This window comes from Lichenostomus cassidix, chromosome 2 (assembly GCF_008360975.1).
Source record: "Lichenostomus cassidix isolate B80296 chromosome 2, HeHo_3.0, whole genome shotgun sequence".
Lineage (NCBI taxonomy): Eukaryota > Metazoa > Chordata > Aves > Passeriformes > Meliphagidae > Lichenostomus > Lichenostomus cassidix.
The window spans coordinates 66,921,075-66,940,380 of NC_139482.1; the positions used below are offsets into that span (position 1 = coordinate 66,921,075).

Below are 19,306 nucleotides of genomic sequence, written 5' to 3' on the forward strand. Positions count from 1 at the left end.
CTAGCTTCTTGGCTGAGATGCAGTGTTCCATGAAAATGCCTTTCAGCTGAGCAGTAAAACAAGGATATTCATCTGTGCACAAAGTAGACCTGGACCTATGAAACCCGGCTCAGTCCAACTGGATTTGGGTAGGGACATCTCAAGTGTCTTGTAGCAGGCCTTTGCTGCAAGTGCTTCAGGAATGCAGGGTACAGACCCTGTGCTTGTGCTTGTAGGTGGTTTGGGTCTTCCTTGGCTTGTTGGTTCTGCCTTTGAAGTATCCAAGATGATTCTGCACTGTCCAGGAGCTGTGATAGTTTGGGCACAGCACCATCATTTGTATCTGATGCTGTACATGACAACTGAGCCCCTCTGGAGCTGAGAGCTGGAGCTCTGCAGCAGCCATTCCGGGTGCAGAACTAAGCTGCAGCTACTTAAACTCAAGCTGGGTCTTTACAGGAGCTCTAATGCTCCTTTCAAGACTGTTCTGCCGCAAACATCCCACTACCTGGGGACTGCAGCCTGGCTTTAAAATTAAAAGATAAAATTACCAAATCAAAGCTAAGCATGTTTTTGTAGCTTCTTACAAACTGTATTACCATAATCAATCGTCACTTTCTTGAAAGAAAAAGTTTCAGTATTGTGGAATCAGCTTTCCCTATAAACAGACTGATGCACTGGAAAAAATTCAAGCATCTCTGTGAGTATACAGAGAGAATGATGGAGAAAATCTTACCGGACAGAATATATTGCTTGTTCTGCCTGTCTCCAGATATAGTGACTGCTCAAAAGGGAGTAGATATTTGGGAATAGTTTGTGAATGGGAATCATACTCTGTTCCCCTGTGTTTCCCCTGCTTTTCAAGTTACAATCTCTTTTCTCAGTCTCATTGCCTGATGGATCAAGTAAGGTTCAGACCCAGGCCAAGAGCTTATTTGGATAGGTGGGCTTAAGGATACTGAAACAATTGCTTTAGAGAGGAATCTTTCTGTGGTCCAAGCATATGGCACCTATGGTGAAATTTATTCAGACAAATGTTTTATCTAAAATGGCCTTTCCTGATTTCCTGCTTAAGTCTCTAGGTAGTTGTGGCTTTGCTTGGCTGTCCTGCCCCTTTCTTTTGGGGTTGTAATAAATATCTGAGGTCCACATCCCTTTTGTCCCCATCAGCTTCTGGATCAGCTGGCCATCAGAGAAGTTGTCTAATCCCATTTCTGAGAGATGTTTTTTCATCCTTTAAGGCCTTGACTCCACCAAAACATAAACCAGTAAGTTTAGCAGGGGACTATGAATATTGCCTCTTATGCCAGACCCCTCTGCCCTTGCTTGGGTCCTCTCTTACTCTTCTGGTGAGAAACTAGGACAGTCCCTAATATCCAATGAATAGAATTCTTGGGATTCAGATGTGAATAAGAATAGGGAACTTGGATTTTATGTTCATAATAGTCATTATTATAATTTTATTTTACTTTGCTGCAGTTACTACATGCATGATTATATTTCTGTCTGAAGAAACAGAACAGCCTCAGAAATGAGTATAAAAAGATGTGTGTGTTTTCTCAAGTTTGTATATACTTTACTGTAATCTGACACTTACTGTAAGAAATACATTTTATATAGTTGGCAGTGGCAGACACACATTCTGATAGAAAAAAATTATTAAACGATACACTGTGTATCACTGATAGTGACTTGCAGCAGTATTTCCATAAAAGTAAAGGATAATTTAGCACTTGACAGTCAGGCCTCAAAACCAAAATAAAAGGCTTTTCTGTTTCTGTACCTAGCCTAGGATTTATCTCACCTCACTGTAGACATCAGCAGTGTAGACACATATGGCAAAACCCATCACCCCAAGCTCCCTTTGCAGTGAATACAGGGAGCAGGCACTTTTAGGCCATGATTCATCTGACCTATTTACATGTCTGCTGTAGGAGGAGATGAATCACTGCCTAGACTAGATCTGTGCGGAGGATAAAGAGAGCCTAAGATGGCCAACACAGATGTAGATGCTTGTAAAGATCTACAGTTTGAATTTAGTCTTTCAATTTGGAAAAACAGTTTTTCAGAGAAGAGTAAAATTTCCTAAGCAGTGTTTTCCTAGCAGAATATGTGTATGAATATATACATATATGGTATTTTTCTTCATGCAACAGAAACATTTGCAACAATATCTTTTGAACACTGGCCCTATATCCCCTTCTCCAAATGTTCTACCATCTGAAGAGCTGCCATTTTATCTCTCTCTGCCTCTGCCCCTCTTTTGCACATACAGACATCTGTACACATACCATATTTCAGAGCTGGGCCTTCTGAATTTTCAGCATTAACTCAAAATACTTTCCTCTCTGTGTGGTAGCCAGATCTGCTGTTATACACAGACAGGTATATTAACTGGGTTTGTTTTCTTTAAAAAACCCAAAGCAAAATAAGCAAACAAAACCACCAAATGAAAATTTCTGGAATTTCCTTCTGCTTAAAAATAACATTTTTATTAGTTTGGGTTTTTTTTTCTTCTAGAATCTGCTCTACTCTGCCTGCAGCCTTGGTGAAGCAGAGCATCACAAGAAGAGGAACGTGAATTTCTGGGAGACAAGTACTGATGCAGAGGAAGGGGGAAGACAGGACTTGATCATCTAAGAAAGAGTGCAGGTTCATAAGTAAAGCTCTGAGATGACAAGAGAGAGGCACAGTTGTATTATTACGTATAAAAGATCAGAGTTGAGAGAGTCTGGTTTCTTGAAGATGACATCCTGGCAGGTACACTTGTGCACATGCTGTGGTATAATGTTGCAGTGAATTCATACATCCCTCTACACTGCAAATGGCATGGGGGTAATATTTAAAAAAAGAAGAAATGAAACCGCCCTGTTGGAGAGCTTTACAATGCTCAGCTGTTCCCGAGGAATGCTTGGTGTAACTACAGCAGGCAAAACATCCCTCCCATCCAGTCGCTGGCACACAGCACAGCAACCCATTTATGTGAGCACCTGGTTGATCAGTTTGCCTGTGACAGATCTTGGCACGCCCTCTCCTCTGGCTGTAAAGCTTTACTGACTTGTGTGTTTTTCCCCCCACAAACTCTTGTCTGGCATGGGAGGACTTGGAACAGAACAACACTGACTGGCAACAACAGGGAAGTGCATTTTAGATAACCCTTTAGGGTGCAAGCTTTGCAGCCATTTAAGGGCTTTTCTGTAGGGTTAGGGAGGAAAGGCTGTCTATCATCCGAAGTCTGTTTCTGAAGGCTGCCTGTGACTGCAAAAGTCTTTGGCAAGGGCCACGAGCATCTGAAATGGCTATGGGCTCACAGTTGCCCACAGGGTGCAGTGCAGAAGTGGCTCCAGGAAGAGAGTGCTCTTCCGCCGGTCATCCCAGTGCATCATTCATTAAATATAACGCCCTACAGGAAAATCAGGGTTTCGTGTTTTCCTTACCCCCTCCTGCATCAGCCCTGACGTCAGTAGTTTGGAACCATGGAAGTTAAATTAAGGCCAGCGCAGTGTAATAGGCAAGGGATAGCAAATGCTAAGAAGTCAAGGTAATGAGAAAATACCTGCCATCTGGAGCTGTCATAAGCATGAATTTACATCTCTCCCCACGAAATAAATAAATCACAGCCTGCAAAATATGACTCTCCCTGGATGCAAAGCCCTATTCCTGCCACTGCCACCAAAAATTTTGGCCTCCCCGCTTTCTGTGTAGTTGGCAGCTTCTGCCAAAAGCCCCAGGGTGCCGTGCCTGGGTGTGGGGAGACATCTGCAACCACTGCCTGCTCAGGCGCGATGGCTGGACTGGGATCTGTTCTGCTGCATCCGCTCGCTCCAGTCCTCCCTCTGACGGAAAGTTTTCCTCCTGGCTCTGACAGCACTGCAGCCACTTGGGGAAGCACATGACTTCCTTGGGAGACGGTGTTTCTTATTTGTGTTGCTGGCCTCCAGCAGGCATGGCACCGAGGCAATATTTATATCAGTTTTTGTAACATCGTCGCAGCAGCTGCAATTTTGGGAACTGAAGTGCTGGCTGGAAGTGGGAGAGAGAGGCACAAAGCACAACATGCCACAGAGAAATGTGGATGCAAGGGGAAAAAAATGAAAAAAAGAAATAAAGTAAAGGAAAGAAAAGAAAATTGGCAACCAGCCTCCTCCCCCAGAAAGCTCATTGTGTTCCTGGGTGCCAGGGGTGCTGCTCGCCCTCCAGATGGTTACCACAGGGCCCATCTGTGTAAAAGTGAGTCAATGGCAATTGCAGCTCAGGATACGTGTGATGGGATCAGATCTGTCCCTGCAGGGTGCTTGCACTCCTGGGGGAGCAGGTCAGGGGAAGGGGTGTCCTCCAGCCAGGTGTCTTTCTGTGCTGCAAGCCAAACAGTCCTCAGCAGTCTTCTCATGCCCTTCAGCTAAGAGAAAGCATAGTGTGACATTTGTGTGCAGGTAACCAGGCTGCCCCCAAAACTGCTGCAGCCCCATCCTGTGCCTTGGCAATCAGCCCTAGCAAGCTCCTTATGCCAGCTACAGTGCCATGATGGTACAGCCTTGCAGCTCCCAGGTCCCCAGCTTGAATCTCTGACCCACACTCTGCAGGTGTCCTGACCTCTGTGGAACTACCTTGCTGTGCCTAGGAAATCCCCAGGGAGGTAGGATGAGGGTCCTGTCTTCCAGATGATTTACTTGCTGCTTCCCATCACAGGAATGTGCCCCAGTTCTCTCCTTTTCTGCTCCCTAGCTTGACTTCAGTGGTGTTTAGCCAGTGGAGCTTTGAGGTTTCTCTGATGCTATGGGGCTGAAAGTCATAGATGCCAGAAAAAGAGTAGAGTCCTCTTTACTGTCTCTTTGTTCCTTCATCTGCCCTGCAGCAGAGGCAACTAAGTGTCCTTGACAGGTCCCATGTGTGTAAGAGGGGCTCTCCACTGCCCATGCATGCTCTTAGCAGGTGGTTTCTGCCTCTGCTGCCAAACAGCAGTGGCTGCCAGAACCCAGGCCTGAGCTCTTCTCTGTCCATTGCTTCTTCTTCATGTAGCTCCACTGGCCTGTGGAGTTATGTCTGACAGAGAAGGTGTCACACAGTCCCCAGTTACCTTAGAGCTTGGTGAAACAGAAGGAAGTTGATATGAAGCTAAAATGGTTTCACAAGGTACTGCCCCAGACCTGTTAGGTGATACACATTTTATCATAGGCAAGAGCTGAAGGTCATTTGACCCAAATACAGCTGTGTGGTGCAAAATACCTTCATTGTTCTGGACAGCACAAGATCTCTGGAAAAAGCTGGGCTTTCCAATGAGCTCTCCATGTTTGTGTGTACTGCAGTCCTCTGACAGGACTGCTGTGAGGACCAAACAGGGAAACAATCACTGTGTCTACCTGGGAGGACTCTTGGAAACCAGCACCTGAAGCTGCCTCGCTGAGGTAGAGACACCATCAAAGACTGCCAACGTGGTAAGCATGGCTTCTTGGACTATGTCCCTCTGAATATCCCCTCTATTCTCCCACTTCTTATGCCTTTGTGCCGTGAACACTCCTACTTTGTCTCAAAAAGAACTGAAACTTCAGTTCCCAAGTTGTTTCCTTAGCACAAACATCCTGAAATGCTGCTGGTGAGCAGAGTTGGGGTAAGACAGGCAGGGAGGGGAGGGAGAAAGAAAAGACATGCCAGCTGTGGTGGCAGATCCTCTGAGGTGGCGTGGGGAGGGCTTGGCAACCGGTTCAGCACTGTCCTATTGCAACAGGAAGGAGGAGGATATACAGAGGTTACTTAAAAGCCCCCAACTTTTTCCCTGCTTCTATTGCACTGCAGAAATTCTGCAAGGGAGAAGAAAAAAAAAGAAAGACTATCTGAAAAGAAGGTACCCTTGCTAACTAAAGAAACTTCCTTTTAGAGCTTACTTGTATTAAATAATTGCTACATTTTAAATTGCTGTTTTCAGGGGCTTTGGGAAGAAATTTTCTTCTCAGTCATTAATATTTTCTTAGAGGGATGGCATGGCTTTTTCACTGCTACATGCTTACACTGAAATAGATGTGAAAGCAGTTTTGAGTAGCTCAAAAAGAAGTCTCTGATCAGCCTACATCTAAGATTTCCCTTAAGGACGTTAGTGGGAGAGAAATAAGTGGATAAGTGCTTTTTTCTTTTCCTTTAGTTCCCTTCACCCCCCTCTCTCTTCCCTCCACCCCCTCTTTTTCTCAAAAGAGGATTGTCTGGGTGCAGGAGTTAGCCCTTTAGATATTGGGTGTTTGTGTGCATAGGGACAAAAATACAATTCTCCACTAATCATCCACAGACTTTTGTAGGCTGTAGTATTTGGCTTGATTGCAGTATAACTTATAATGTCATTTTTATTAGGGAGAGGTAGTGTGTGATGCACTTTCTGAAAATATAATTTGCTATTTTGGATTCAATAATGCTGTTACGGAGGATGAGAGAGTGAATGATTTTCCAGATCTTCTACCTGAAACTTCCTAATGTTTTTAGTGCTCTGCTTCTCCTAGGCAAATACTTCTGTGTTAGACTTCCCTCTCCTCCCGCCTCCTTCTTCTTCTCTTATTCATGTGTTTTGATGAACACAAAATGCCTTCCAATCCTTAGAGAGCTGTACTTATCATTAGACTGATGTTTTCTGCCTCTCAGGTTTTATTTATGTAAGTCTAAAAATGTGTAGCTCACTGGCACCCCACATTGCTTTTGGCTTCTCCCATCTTGCATGTGCCATGCTAGCTCATGTTTGTTTTTTCCTTGCACTCTTTCTTTTATGGTATTACAACTCTTTTAGTACAGAATGTCTGAAACAAGCACCAGTGAGGAGAAGCTTCCTCTGAATGGGAGAAGAGCCGTCCCGCCAAACAACTCCAATGATGAAGAAAATGAGGTCCCTGAGATGGAGGCTTTTGGATTGATACCTAGAGGATTTAATCCTAGAGGTACAGTGTACAATTAAGCCATAAGTCTATTTTTACATCTTCCATACTCACCTCAGCACAGGCCTGTGAACTACATCCAAACCACTTTTTCCTTACATCTTTCCAACTCAGACAGTTTTTCTTGCTGCTCATAGGAAAACTTACTGAAACCACCAGTGTGCATGGAAATGTTAGCACAGGTTATGGGTAGGGAATGTGAGAAGTGGAGAAGCTGAGTGACCGGTTTTCAGCTTGAAATGTGGGACTTGTTTAAACAAGGCAAGAATGGGTTTTCCCTGTTTGATCACAATCACAGAGTCACTTTAGGAACCCTTTGGCTTCAGGCAGGGCTGTGGCAGCATTGGAGTGAAGGGCCAGAAAGAGTCTGTTCCCTTAATGGCTCTTCTCATTTATATAGCCTTAAAATGCCTGTGAAACTGCTGCAAAATGTTGTCTGTCAGGGAAAACTTTTGCTATAGTTGTTCAGCTCACTCATAAAAATTAATATAAGACTAAAAGGAATACCCATATTATTATTTATTCTCCTGTGAAAAATGTTGCAATCATTTGCTGGGGAAACAAAGCAATATAATGGTAGAGGATAGACAAATCAAAGTATGTTCCCAGTGTCAGCTCTTTGGAGTCAACTAGAAATAAAAAATATGTAAGATTTGGTTTAAAAGAAAACAGGATAAACTTCTGAATGAGCCACTAATGAAATGTTGTTAAATTTTTTGCCTATTTGAATTGAACAGCAGAACTTGTTGAAAGTTGTGGCTCAAGGTAGCTGGATGTAATAATACTTAATGCTCATAGGGGATTTTGCATCCAGAATTGAAGGAGTGCTTAATAAATGTGGACAAGAATTAATTACTGAATTTCACACATTGGAAAATAGGCAAAGAGATTTTAAGTGACAAGTTGCAAAGCATTATTTCTGTAAATCTAATCACGTGCCTTAACCACACACCCCTCCCCACCCCCATCTTAATACACACACATTTCTTTTAAAAGCATTTATTTTTAAAAATGCCTGAGCAAACCAACTGGCATGTTAAGGCTGCAGAAATTTTGCTTGAGCCTATTCTGACAACCCTGTAGCTCTGGGGCAAGTATGTGTGTTTAAATTGTCAAATGCAATGCAATGTTGTTCCCAGCTAGACACTTTCAAACCCAATATGCTCACAGAAACTGGAGATGTGTAAGTGTGGAATACCTTAGAAGGAATGCAGCCTGTAGCTAAAGCCCACCACTACCAGGAGAAAGATTCCTATTGCTTTTTGATGTGCTTCACATCAGGCTCTGAATGAAATGTGGTACTTGTGGGCGGCAGCCTCCTGCTTTTCAGAAATGCAGTGGAAACAGGAATGTCGGGTCAAGTGAGTTGAGGCAGGAACCCAACACGTGCTTAAGGTGATGCTGCTGTTGAGAAAAACATCCCTTGTCCAAAGCAAGAGCTTGTGTGGTCATTGGACAGACCTGTATATGGGACTGGTATGGCTGAAAAATAAATCTGTGCATAACACCAAAACTCTTATTGTACAGCTGAATCAGCTCTGCTGTGCAATTGTCTCCAGTGCTTGTAGCAAAAACATGCAAGTGGTGACCTGAAGCATCACCTGAAGGGTCCCTGGAGGGACTGCAGCAGCATTTCTGTTTTGGTGCACATCAGCTGTGATCTAAGCCTGTGGTACCAGCTGATATAAGTGTGCTCCCTGGACATAGTGTTTGGGGTAGGATGCTTAATCACCTCTCACGTTAAAGATATAGTGCCCCATGGAGCTCAGCCTTATATTCAGGAGCTGAGCTTGCCCCAGAACACTCTCAGTGTTGTGCTTGGGGGATAAAACAAGTGTCCATGGGCAGAGCAGGAGCAGCACAGTGTGAAGGGGCTCTAGAGCTGTGAGCACATCCTGGCAGAGAGCTGCTTGTGACACCTTCCCCTTCTCCTGCACACCGCTACACTTCTGGGTTGACCAGATTTTTCTGCAGTGATTCCCAGACTTCATTGCCAGAACACACTGAAAATAGCATGCAAATGCTTTTATCTCTGCTGTTACAACTGAGGTGTTTTCTAGCCTTTGGACACCTGCTGTAAACTTCTAAACATCTGTGTGTTCACCTGTGTCAGATCATAGCCAACACAGAGCCATCCAGTGAGTGGAGGTGAGGGCACAGATGGTCTGGAGAGTCACTGGATGGTTCCATGGTGATCAGCCCTTCTCTCAGCTCCACCAACCGCAGCAACCAGCTATCAACTGGCCATAATAAGAAGTTGCATACCAGGCTCACATCATTTAGATACCTAAATTTAACTGAATTCTGCCCTTGATCTGTGCAGTGTAGGAGTCTACAGCTGAGCTAGTCACCCTCGTTTCCCTTGACAGCCAACAGAGAGAAACAGGCATTTTTAGGGTGTGATTCATTTGACCTATTTTAGCTACTACTCTCGGATGAGGTAAGACCCTGTGCTTGCCTAGCTCTCTGCTGACACCCACTTCTACTCGGCTGAATCACAGCCGGGGCGAGCACGGCGGCTGCCAGGGCCGGCTGCGTCCCCAGCCCGGTCAGTGTGGGCTGCCTGCTGCTGGAGCAGGCTGGAGTGGCTTTCCTGCGGGAGGAGATGCTCGTGACTGGGACGGAGCGCTTCTTTAGCAAGAAGCCTGTGTCCCCGGGAACATCCCCGTGCAGTGTCCTCCCCCTGGCTCGTCTGGCCAGCTCCTCTCACCGCAGGGTGTCTTGAGTGGGCTCGGTAGGAGGACACAGCCCTGCCACCCCACCCTCCTTTGCAGAGTCCGGCGACTCACCAGGCATTCGTGCTTCCCCTGCTAGCAAAGTGATGGGCAGTTCCTTTGGATATTCACGGTATTTTTTTAGTAATTCAAAGCCCCTCCTCTGGTCGTCCGAGGAAACTTGATGTTTGAAGGCTATTCTTTTCATTTGAAAAACCACTCAAGCTTGTGCTCATTTTTCTCCCTGCCAGCTCAACATTGCAAAAGTCTTAAGAAGGCATCACACTGCTGCCTCTTGCAGCAAACCTGCTTGCACTGAACAACAGACCAGGCTACAGGCAAACCCTCAAGTGGACCTGACTTCAAAAGAGGCCTCGATGCCCACCTATCCCTCACAAATAGATGAGCATCGCCTAAAGCTTTCCTTTGGATCACATCCTGGTGCTGGTGTTAGCACTTCCCATTACTTCCCATTACCTGCTCATGTTTTGCCCTTCGTAATTACCATTACTGTAATTAGCACAGGCTCAGCCGTGGGTTATTTTCATCTGGCAAGCTTAAGGTACATTTTAACATTGAGACAAAAAATGAAATGTGTTTTCTGCAGAAGTGTATGGCTGTGTTCTGACAGAAATCATGGAAAGTTCTGTGACAAAATGAAGCAAATGCTGAACTGAAAGCCCAGGGTGGCTTAGCTTTGCAATTCCTTGAAGGGGCTAACATGCAGAGGAAGGGTGGGGTCACTATTGCCTTTTACTGCAGAACAGGAGATGAAAACAAAACAAACCCACAGCTCCATTTTTATGCCTCGTCGGAAGGTGGGAGAAGCTGAGCCCATTTTTTATCGATAGCTTCACTTCTCACAGAACTCCAAAATACATACCTGTCGCTGTTGAGCAGCTAGCAGAGTAATGAATGCATCAGTTCTCAGTGGCAAGAAGGAATGACCTTTATTGTTTTGATCTCATCACATATATAGAGTTCTCAAAAGTCACCCAGATTGGTCAGTCAGAAACCTTCCCCCAGGCCTGATTGGCCAGGCCTGCACTGCCCAAGTTCTGGGACACTGTTCCAACAACATCCAAACTTTATCTTTATTTACAAAACACAAGAAAACTTCTCATGGGAAAAACCTGTGCTAGCCACACATACTTTCTGGATGCAGTGCTTTTGGCCCAGAGGGGATTGGGAGATATAAGGGGAGAGACTCTCCCCTGTCCCTGCTTTATCCCTGAACAGGAAATTCCTGCCTTGTGTAATTTTATTGTGAGTTTTGTCAGCATTTTTGAGAGAGCATTGGTAAGTTTTTCAAGGAGGGAGGTGAAGACATACCCTACTTCACAGAGGGGCAATGAGAATGATTTCTGAGCAAAATGTTTCAACACCGACATCTCTCTAACTTCAGCCAGTGCTAAAGCCAGCGGGGTTTCCAGTAACAGAAATTATTCTAGAAGCCTGGTGAATTGAACAGAGAATAACAGTAACATTGTCATGGGACTTTAAGCCCCGCTCAGGATTGAACAGAATATTCCAGCCTTTTTGCAGATAGGGTTAGCAGGAGGCAGATGGTTTTGGGTTCAATTATGCAGGGATTTTCCATGAAAGATTCCTTATCTTGTAGTGTCCTCAGGCATATTCCTTTCCTTCTGTGTCCTGAAGGACACGGCTAGGGAGCTGAGGGACGATGCAAGCAGGAGTGGGACCTAATCCCATTGCCCTTACTCCTCTCTCTCCCATTAGCTGTTGCCCAGAGCCCAGGCTGGGTCAGGAGAAGGACCATGCTGACCATGCTTACCATCCAGGGAAGGTGCTGCCTGCAGGGCTCTGCCACTTGTCTAGAACTGACAAATTAAAACGATGTTAAAACAAGACAGAGCAGAGCTGTTGTCTGAGCTTCTATGAAAGGGGCCACATTCAGCCTTCAGTGACTTGAATGTCCGACTCATTTAATGAGCACATCATTCTTGCTCACTGTGTGCTTAGTAGAAGGCCAAATCAGCCCCCATCACAGGTACACACAGCTCCACCAGCTGCTGTAAATGTGCACTCTTTTTGCCAGGCATGTGTTTGGCTCTGTCACTCTAAGTATAAAATGCAGGAATTAGCTTGTTTCTAACTCTCAGCACCTGGAAAGACAAGCTGGGAGCTGCAAATCTAGCTTTACTCTTCTGTCTCTCTCCTGGTGATGACTAGTAATGGTCCTCCTCCTCCTGGCAGAGGTTTCATGATTATGTGCCTAAGCATGTAGGTGAAAGAACAATGTCCAGTTCATTTTCATGTGGTTTCTCATAGTGTGAGAGGACTCCCATTGTGCAGATTCATGGTGTGGTACAGTGATGTAGCTTGTGGTGACTGCAGGTGCCTGTGGCTATCCCAGTGCCACCCCACACTGGTCATTAGCTGAACAAACTACTTCTAGCAGTGCTAAGCTATAACCCTTCAGACAGCCCTAATTTGAAGGGAGCAAAGCTTTGCCTGTGCATGTTACAGATACCTTCTGCCGCTTGCCTGTAACTCTATGCTGTAATTATATGCTGTAATGTTATATTTAGTTTTCATAAGAAGACACTAATAGCAGTGGAGGTGTACTGAGAAGCTGAGTCTAGACACATGCAGTACACCCAAACCTTATCTAATACAGGCAATACAAGCTCTCAGCTGAATGCAAGATCATTAACTGGCTCTCAGGCTCTTCAGCTCTCAGCAGAGGCAGCATTTTGCAAACACTAATGTATTTCAGTGTCACAAAACCACTGTGAATATGCATTTTACAAATCGGGGGCTGCAAGTAGGGTGACTAGAAGCTCCAGCCATCAAAGTCCCACTGATTGCATTGGTAAACTTGTGACAGCAAGAGCCAGACTTGTGGAAAGCCAATGCCAATGGAAAGATGGGGCCAGACTCTTCTTGGGGCCATCCAGCTTCAGATGCCTAGCAACCTGTACTTGCTGTGGCTGCTTTCACCATGCACTAGAAACCTTGTAGCCTCTATGAAAATGGAAAGTGGACAGAGAGGTGTGGGTCCATAAATTTCTGCTCAGTCAGGAGCATGTAAGCCTCAGACAGATCCAGCATGCTCCTATTACATGGTGTTCCTTCCCTTGAGAAGGGGAGGATATGGTCTCTAATGATGTTGATATCAATATTGACATTTCAACACACTGACTCCTTCCCCCTATGTTCATTTATGTGTCTCTGCAGATTACCTGCGTGTTGTAGATATTTATATGTTCAAGGAGCCTCATGAGATCAACAAGCAGGAGCACCACACTGACAAGTACTACAACCCCAGGCTGATAGTACGTCGGGGACAGTCTTTCCAAATCCAGATTGACTTCAACCGACCCTACAAGCCAGAGACAGACCAATTCTGGCTGGAGTTCTTGATGGGTAAGTGCCTGGAAAAGGCTGTGTCTTATCAACAAAGGAATAGTCTCACATAAACAGAAATGCAGCAGAACTTAATGGCTGGGTCTTTTCCTGTTATGATTGATAAAAACAGGTTTAGCCATAGGCAAGGAAGTGTTTTGCTAAACAGGGCTTGAATCTTTTCTTGAGAAAATCAGAATTTCATGTGAGAGAAGAAGGAGCAAAATCTGGGGGTTTCTGTTTTGTAAGAAGCTGTACTTTTTTTAGCTTTCAGAGTTATATCTGGTTAATGCTGTATGGCAATGCTGAAAGGTAAGTGGAACAGGAAACATCTTTTGTTAGTGTTTAGGAGATGTAGGGAGGAGGCGTCTGTTGTTTGAGGTAGGACAGGTGACTGTATGAACTGAGATAGCAAAATATTGATTACATAAAGAGGGGAAGTTACACAGGGTGGAAGAATCTTGCAATTTTTCAGCCTGCATTTACAAACAACTTAGTAAGAGAGAAAGTTCAACAACTGTAATTTTGGACCAGAAACAAAATTATAGAATCTTTGAATCACTAAGATTGTAAAAGAACTCTAAGATGACTGAGTCTACTGAGTCTATGTTTACCACCAAATTATGTACACCAGTAGGGGTGGTGATTCCACTGCTTCCCTGGGCAGCCTATTCCAATGCATGACTACCCTTTCAGCGAAGAAATTTTTCCCCATATCCCAACTAAACTTCCCCTGGTACACTTGGAGTCTATTTCCTCTTGTCCTATTGCTTGTTACCTGGGAGAAGGTAACAACCCCCTCTTTGCTACAGCCTCTTTTCAGGCAGTTGTAGATAGTGATAAGGTCTGAGCCTCCTTTTCTCCAGACTAAACACCCCCAGCTCCCTCAGCTGCTCCTCACAGGGCTTGTGCTGCAGACCCTTCATCAACTCCATTTCCCTTGTCTGGAGTCGCTCCAGCACCTCAATGTCTTTGTTGTAGTGAGTGGCCCAGAACCAAACACAAGATTCAAGGTGTGGCCTCACCAGTGCTGAGAGACTTACTCAGGATGATATCAGAGACTTTCTTGATTTACTGCAGAAAGAGCAAGAGAGCTTTTTTCCTTTCACTGAGAACTCTTAATCAGAGACCCAGGTCCTATGGTACCTGTTGACTCATTGAAGGCATGGGACTAGAGAAGGGCATAACCTCACTAGAAAAGGAAAAGCAAAAGGGTTTCCTGTCATGCTCCAAAGATGGCCCCACAACATTCTAGTCCCTATGACACAACTCTGGGAAACCTACAGCTTCATCTAGATTGATCAGGGAGTTTCTGTGTTAAGACATCAATGTTCCCCTTATAAACTCTTTAAAGTAAGTTATAATTGATGTTTTAATTTACTTTCCTGTGAGATCCAGCTCTGAAATTTGTAACGCTGAGTCTTTTGCACTGTTGAATTATGATGATGTGGCCATTTATTAGATTTGTTGCCTTCTAAAGCTAGATGGGCGTTTATCTCTTAAACATATGTGCAGTGAAAATGTTACTGTCTGCACATTTTTTTTCATGGGTCTCTTCTTTCTAATTTAAATTAGGGTTGGGAGGCATGTTATGACAGTCCAGTGAATGATTGGCTGAACAACCACAAGTGCCTTTAAAAATTTAATATGCATAAATATCATTAGTTCTTTTGGGATTTAATTAAATTCAAGATTGTTCCCTTAATCTTTATATGTTTAAAACAAACAGCTGTATCAAGAAGAAGTGGAAAATGGAACATTTGTTTTTTATTGCATTCTGTGCAGTTTGCATTTGTTTTAATCAGATATTCTATATTGGAAGAAGAAAATTAACACTTCTTTTGACACTGCACAATCTACTTAAAAGAACACATTCACTTATTTCTCTGTTGCTCTTTCCTAACACATCCGTCCGTGGTTTGTACCTTGCCTCTCCAAGCATGGATCAAATCCCCTCATCTTCAGCCATGCTAGGAATGGGGTTAAATACAGCCTGAGCCAGGGGAGTCTCTGCAATAAACACAGCACTTTCTTCACTGTTGCTGTCCCTCCTGTGAAACAGGACGGATGTCCATGTGTGGTGGCTGACAATTGGCCACAGGAAAGTGCTGTAGATGCAGGATAGTGTTCAGTGCTATTGCCCTCCCCTGCTTTTTAAGGGTCTGCTTCTGGGAGCACCACTGCCCTCTTGGTGCGAGGTCTTTAGCTCACGGAGATTCAACTGGGAGGCATTCAAGCTCCACTTCTAGGAACTGGTCAACACTCAGCACTCTTCAAATGTTTCTCTTTGTGAACATGTGGTGAAAATGCAGTATATTTGTTCTCAGAGGCTAGCAACAGGAAGCAAAACAAAACCAGTCCAAAATGGAGAAGGAAAATTCAGAAATTGTATGCTTGACTCTTGCTACTTCTCCGTTTGGTATCCAGTCCAATGTTTAATGCTGAGAAGAGAAAGGTAATTTCTCTTACTTAGGAAAGACAACTGCTGAATGTCTCAGTGCTGCACTCTCAAACCTTTTGTCTCAGGGAGATGTGGCTACTTTCATCCAGTTTTTTTCAGTTTGTCTTCCTGAAGAGCTGGCACTTACCTCTTGTACTGCCTGAACAGCAAAACCCAGTCTACAAGCTCTTGCCCACGCTGCCTGTGAGCAAGGGAGCAGGGCAGACACCTCCAAACAATTTTACCCTGCTATCTTAAAGTGGGATGAACTCTATTGTGGATTTTTTTTTTTTTTTTTTTTTTTTGCTCTGTTGACTCTCTCTCATAGACCAGACCCTGATTTTAAGAACACTGAAGGCAGGGGAGGTGAGCCCTGCCCTTCGATACTGTCAAGTAGAAGCTATCCCTGTGGAGTGGCTCAGACAACAGCCCTAGAGTAGAGGGCAGCTTGAGCTCAAAGAAGCTTTTTATGCTGAAAGGAGTATACATCCTAGGAATGTGCTGAGTTTGGGAGATTAAAGTGATGGACACACAGAAATATTGGCAGGCTGTTGTAAGATGACCTTCCAAGGAGCACTCTATGTGCCTGGGCAGTAGATTTCAGATGGTGCAGCAGAACTGTTGAATAGAATAACCTAGGTTGGAGGGGCCTCTGGAGGTCTCATCTCTAGGCCTTGGTCAAAGCAGGTCCAGCTTCTCCAGCATCTCCGTTAGCAGGTTTCAAGTACATCCAAGAGTGTGTTACGCCGAGCAATGTGGACCAGGCTGTCCAGAAATGCAGAATACTTTCAGTGGTTCAAAGTTCTATTCTTATAAGGTACAAAGATACTGTATAGAGATGGCTGTCCTTGGCTCCCAGGGGATTCTACTGGATCTGGGAAAACTCTAAGTCTCCTTTTGCTGGGCTATGCCTGCAGTGGGGGCTGTTTATACAGCAGTGCCTAAGAAGCTATTCAGAAATTATTAGTTCCCAGCTCTGGGAAATTTCTCAAAGTTGACATTAATCCATCACAGGATTTTTATCCATTAAAGACTAATTTTGATCCTGAAAAATGTGACAATTGTAATGGATTGATCCTGTGGGTGTGCACAGAGCTATTCTATTTCCTTATTCCCTAAAATTTACTTTCCCTTCTCCTTTTTTTTTTTTCTCCTATTTTTTTCTTCTTTTGCATCATTAAAAAGATGATTAATGAAACAAGTAAAGCAAGTAGAGACTGCTTAATCCATCTAATTGATAATGAATCAAGGGTACCTGGGACAAATGCTTCTTGTGTCATGTGAAACTAGGTCTGAAACACTCACAGAACAATCTTTAATTACAATTGTATTTAATCCACAGTCCATTAAAACACCTTTTACACAGAGTTTAGAATTCATGGGTTAAATTGTATAAACATATATATATATATATATATATATATATATATATATATATATATATGTAAATATATAAATAATTCACCCCAGTCTCTTGAAAGGCACTTTTACAGATATTTTGCTGTGATGGCTCCTTATGACTGAAGTCGTTCTTATTTTAACAGACTGTTTTCTGTAGAGTCATCACTGGTGAAATTGACTGAAATGCTAACATGTGAATTAATATAACTCAGTTTTGCACATAATCCTTCATTAAATTAGGACCATAGTTGCCTGCCAAAATATGAAACACAATGAATGTGCCAAAAAATCCACATGGAAAAATATCCACTTATAAAGAGTACTTGGATGTAATTCCAGTTCTTGTGCTGGACCTCAGCCCTGCTGCAGTACCTGTGATTTGAGGGCTGCTCGATCACCACATATTTCCTTTGTTTCTGCCCACTTCCTGGTTTTTACAAGAGGAAAGGTGAGCATCACTACTTGGGTGCTACTTGTTTTATTGGTATAGGGTTGAAATGAAACAGCAACAAGAGAAGTGCAGATGCTGTCCTTACATCTAGTTCCCCACAGTGGGAATAGTTCCAGTTTGTTTGGAGGCTCAGCGACCCCAGAGGAGCCAATGGACTCCTTCACCCATCTTGTTCTGTCCTGACTCCTGCCTTTGGGGTGACGGGGATATTTTGTGTTCCTTTTAGCTTTCCTCAGTGCAATGCTTAGCCTTGCTGAGCACAGCTCCCACACTTTTGGTGGCCAGTTTGATGTGAGTGCTGCAAAATTTCCACTGGCACTGCTGCCCTGGCAGGGATTTCTCTGAAAAACAGATGTATGATGGGATGAGTTTATACAGCCTTCACTCTTGCTTTTAGTAGTAGTTTCCTTTACATGACTGTAAATCCTTGAGGGGTTGATGAGCTTATATGGTGCATCCTGACTCTAATGATGTATTTCCCCACATCCTCATAAATTGTTGTCAATTTGTGTTTTCCTTAACTGGCTTCATAAATCCATGTATATATTGGTCTAGTCCTAAATGTCATTATGAACATTTAACTCATTGACGCACTTCTGGAACGACCATAAATTCCATTCCCCCAGGCTACTATCACCTTTCCACACGTATGCATGTGTGGACACCCATGCACCTGTCCATATGCTCTCCTCAGGCTTCTATAAATAATTGGCTTCTGGCCTGAGATGAGAGGAGAGACTTACTGCTCCTTTTTCCACAGTCTTCCCAGGCCAGCTCCAGAGGGGTATTTGTAAACACATCAAAGAAGCTAAGAACATAAAGATGTTAGAGCTGATCCTGTATGGCTTATTTAGGTGACACCAAATTCCCAGTTACAGTTAGAGGGATCTCTGAGTTCAGCTAAACAACCAGAGGTCCAATTCAGGATACACATGCCAGAATCAATGGAGTTCTTCATCCTGTCCTACAGTGTCCACAGCTTTTCCCTGTTTTCATAGCAGAGTTGAGTCGTGGATGATTCCAGGGTTATTGAGGTTTTGATGATTTTGTCTGGCAGTAATTCTGCCTCAGTGGGGGAAGTATTGCTACCTCTGCTATCACCTGTGCTCCTCAGCAGCTCTAGGGCAGGGCAGGTTGTAGCCAACAGAGGTCCTGGAGCATAAGATGGCCCCCAGTACTTGGGATGGATTGTCAAGCTGAGTTCTAACTCTGGGTAAGTGTTGCTCTTTGGAAAACTTTGGATCTTCCCGTTTTAGGAGCTTTCTTGGCACTATCAAGAGAATTAACTGGTCCAGAGGACACAGTGTGTTGGTATGTAACTCAACACTGCAAGTTTATTAGATCCCTGTTTCACAAAGAGCTACAAAAAATTGAGCAGAGATACAGAAACACCTGTTGGTCTCAACTTGGAGTGGAGTCCTATTTTGTGACAGAAAAAATAATTTGTTAACAGTGGAATATATTTTCTAGAGATTGACTCCCAACAGACAAGAGACCTGTTTGCCAGCTCTTAGCAAACAACAAACCTCTCCACTTTCTGAACAAAAGCACTGGGGTATTTTTTTCTCCCCTCTGGAATTCCCAGCCAGCCTCCAGGGGAACAGAGAGGAGGGAGTCCCTGGAAGTGCTCTATGAATGCAGTATTTCATGCAAAGCAATCTTTATTAAGCCAACTTTTGCACTGCAACAGCAGCATCAAGTGGCACATAAAATCTAGCTGTATTTTTTAGTTGTTTTACTAGCTAAGGTGCGTGGCTCTGATGTGTGTTTTACAGTTGTAAAGTACTAGAAACATTCACTGCTGGGACAGAGTGGCCAGATGTTAAGGATTCGTAGCTGGAGCCATGAGCAAAACTTCTTTCAAGATATTTGCGCTTACTACATTTCAAAGTTTGTATATAGTACTTCTGAAGGCAATTGAATTTGAGGGTGGGAGGAATCCAGACGAGATGTTAGAGATTTAGAGACTATTGCTTTTAACAAAAAATTGTTTCTTCTTCTTGCTTCTTTTGATTGTTTGGAATTTTATTACAGCACCGCT

General features: G+C 43.8%; 1 protein-coding gene across 3 annotated transcripts in view; it reads left to right on the top strand.

Moving 5' to 3' along the window:
• Positions 1 to 4,743: 4,743 nt before the first annotated feature.
• The window catches only part of F13A1 (coagulation factor XIII A chain), a 60,603-nt gene continuing 46,040 nt past the window's right edge, over positions 4,744 to 19,306 (top strand). Inside the window, exons 1-3 of one of the 3 annotated variants that reach the window (XM_085051963.1) lie at positions 4,744 to 5,414; positions 6,746 to 6,893; positions 12,806 to 12,994. In XM_085051963.1, the coding sequence (XP_084908089.1) occupies positions 6,752 to 6,893; positions 12,806 to 12,994 (331 nt within the window). In that variant the 5' untranslated portion in view covers positions 4,744 to 5,414; positions 6,746 to 6,751. Of the gene's footprint in view, positions 5,415 to 5,710; positions 5,822 to 6,745; positions 6,894 to 12,805; positions 12,995 to 19,306 lie in introns of those variants that run through there. The other 2 variants (XM_085051962.1, XM_085051964.1) reach the window with 2 other exon arrangements.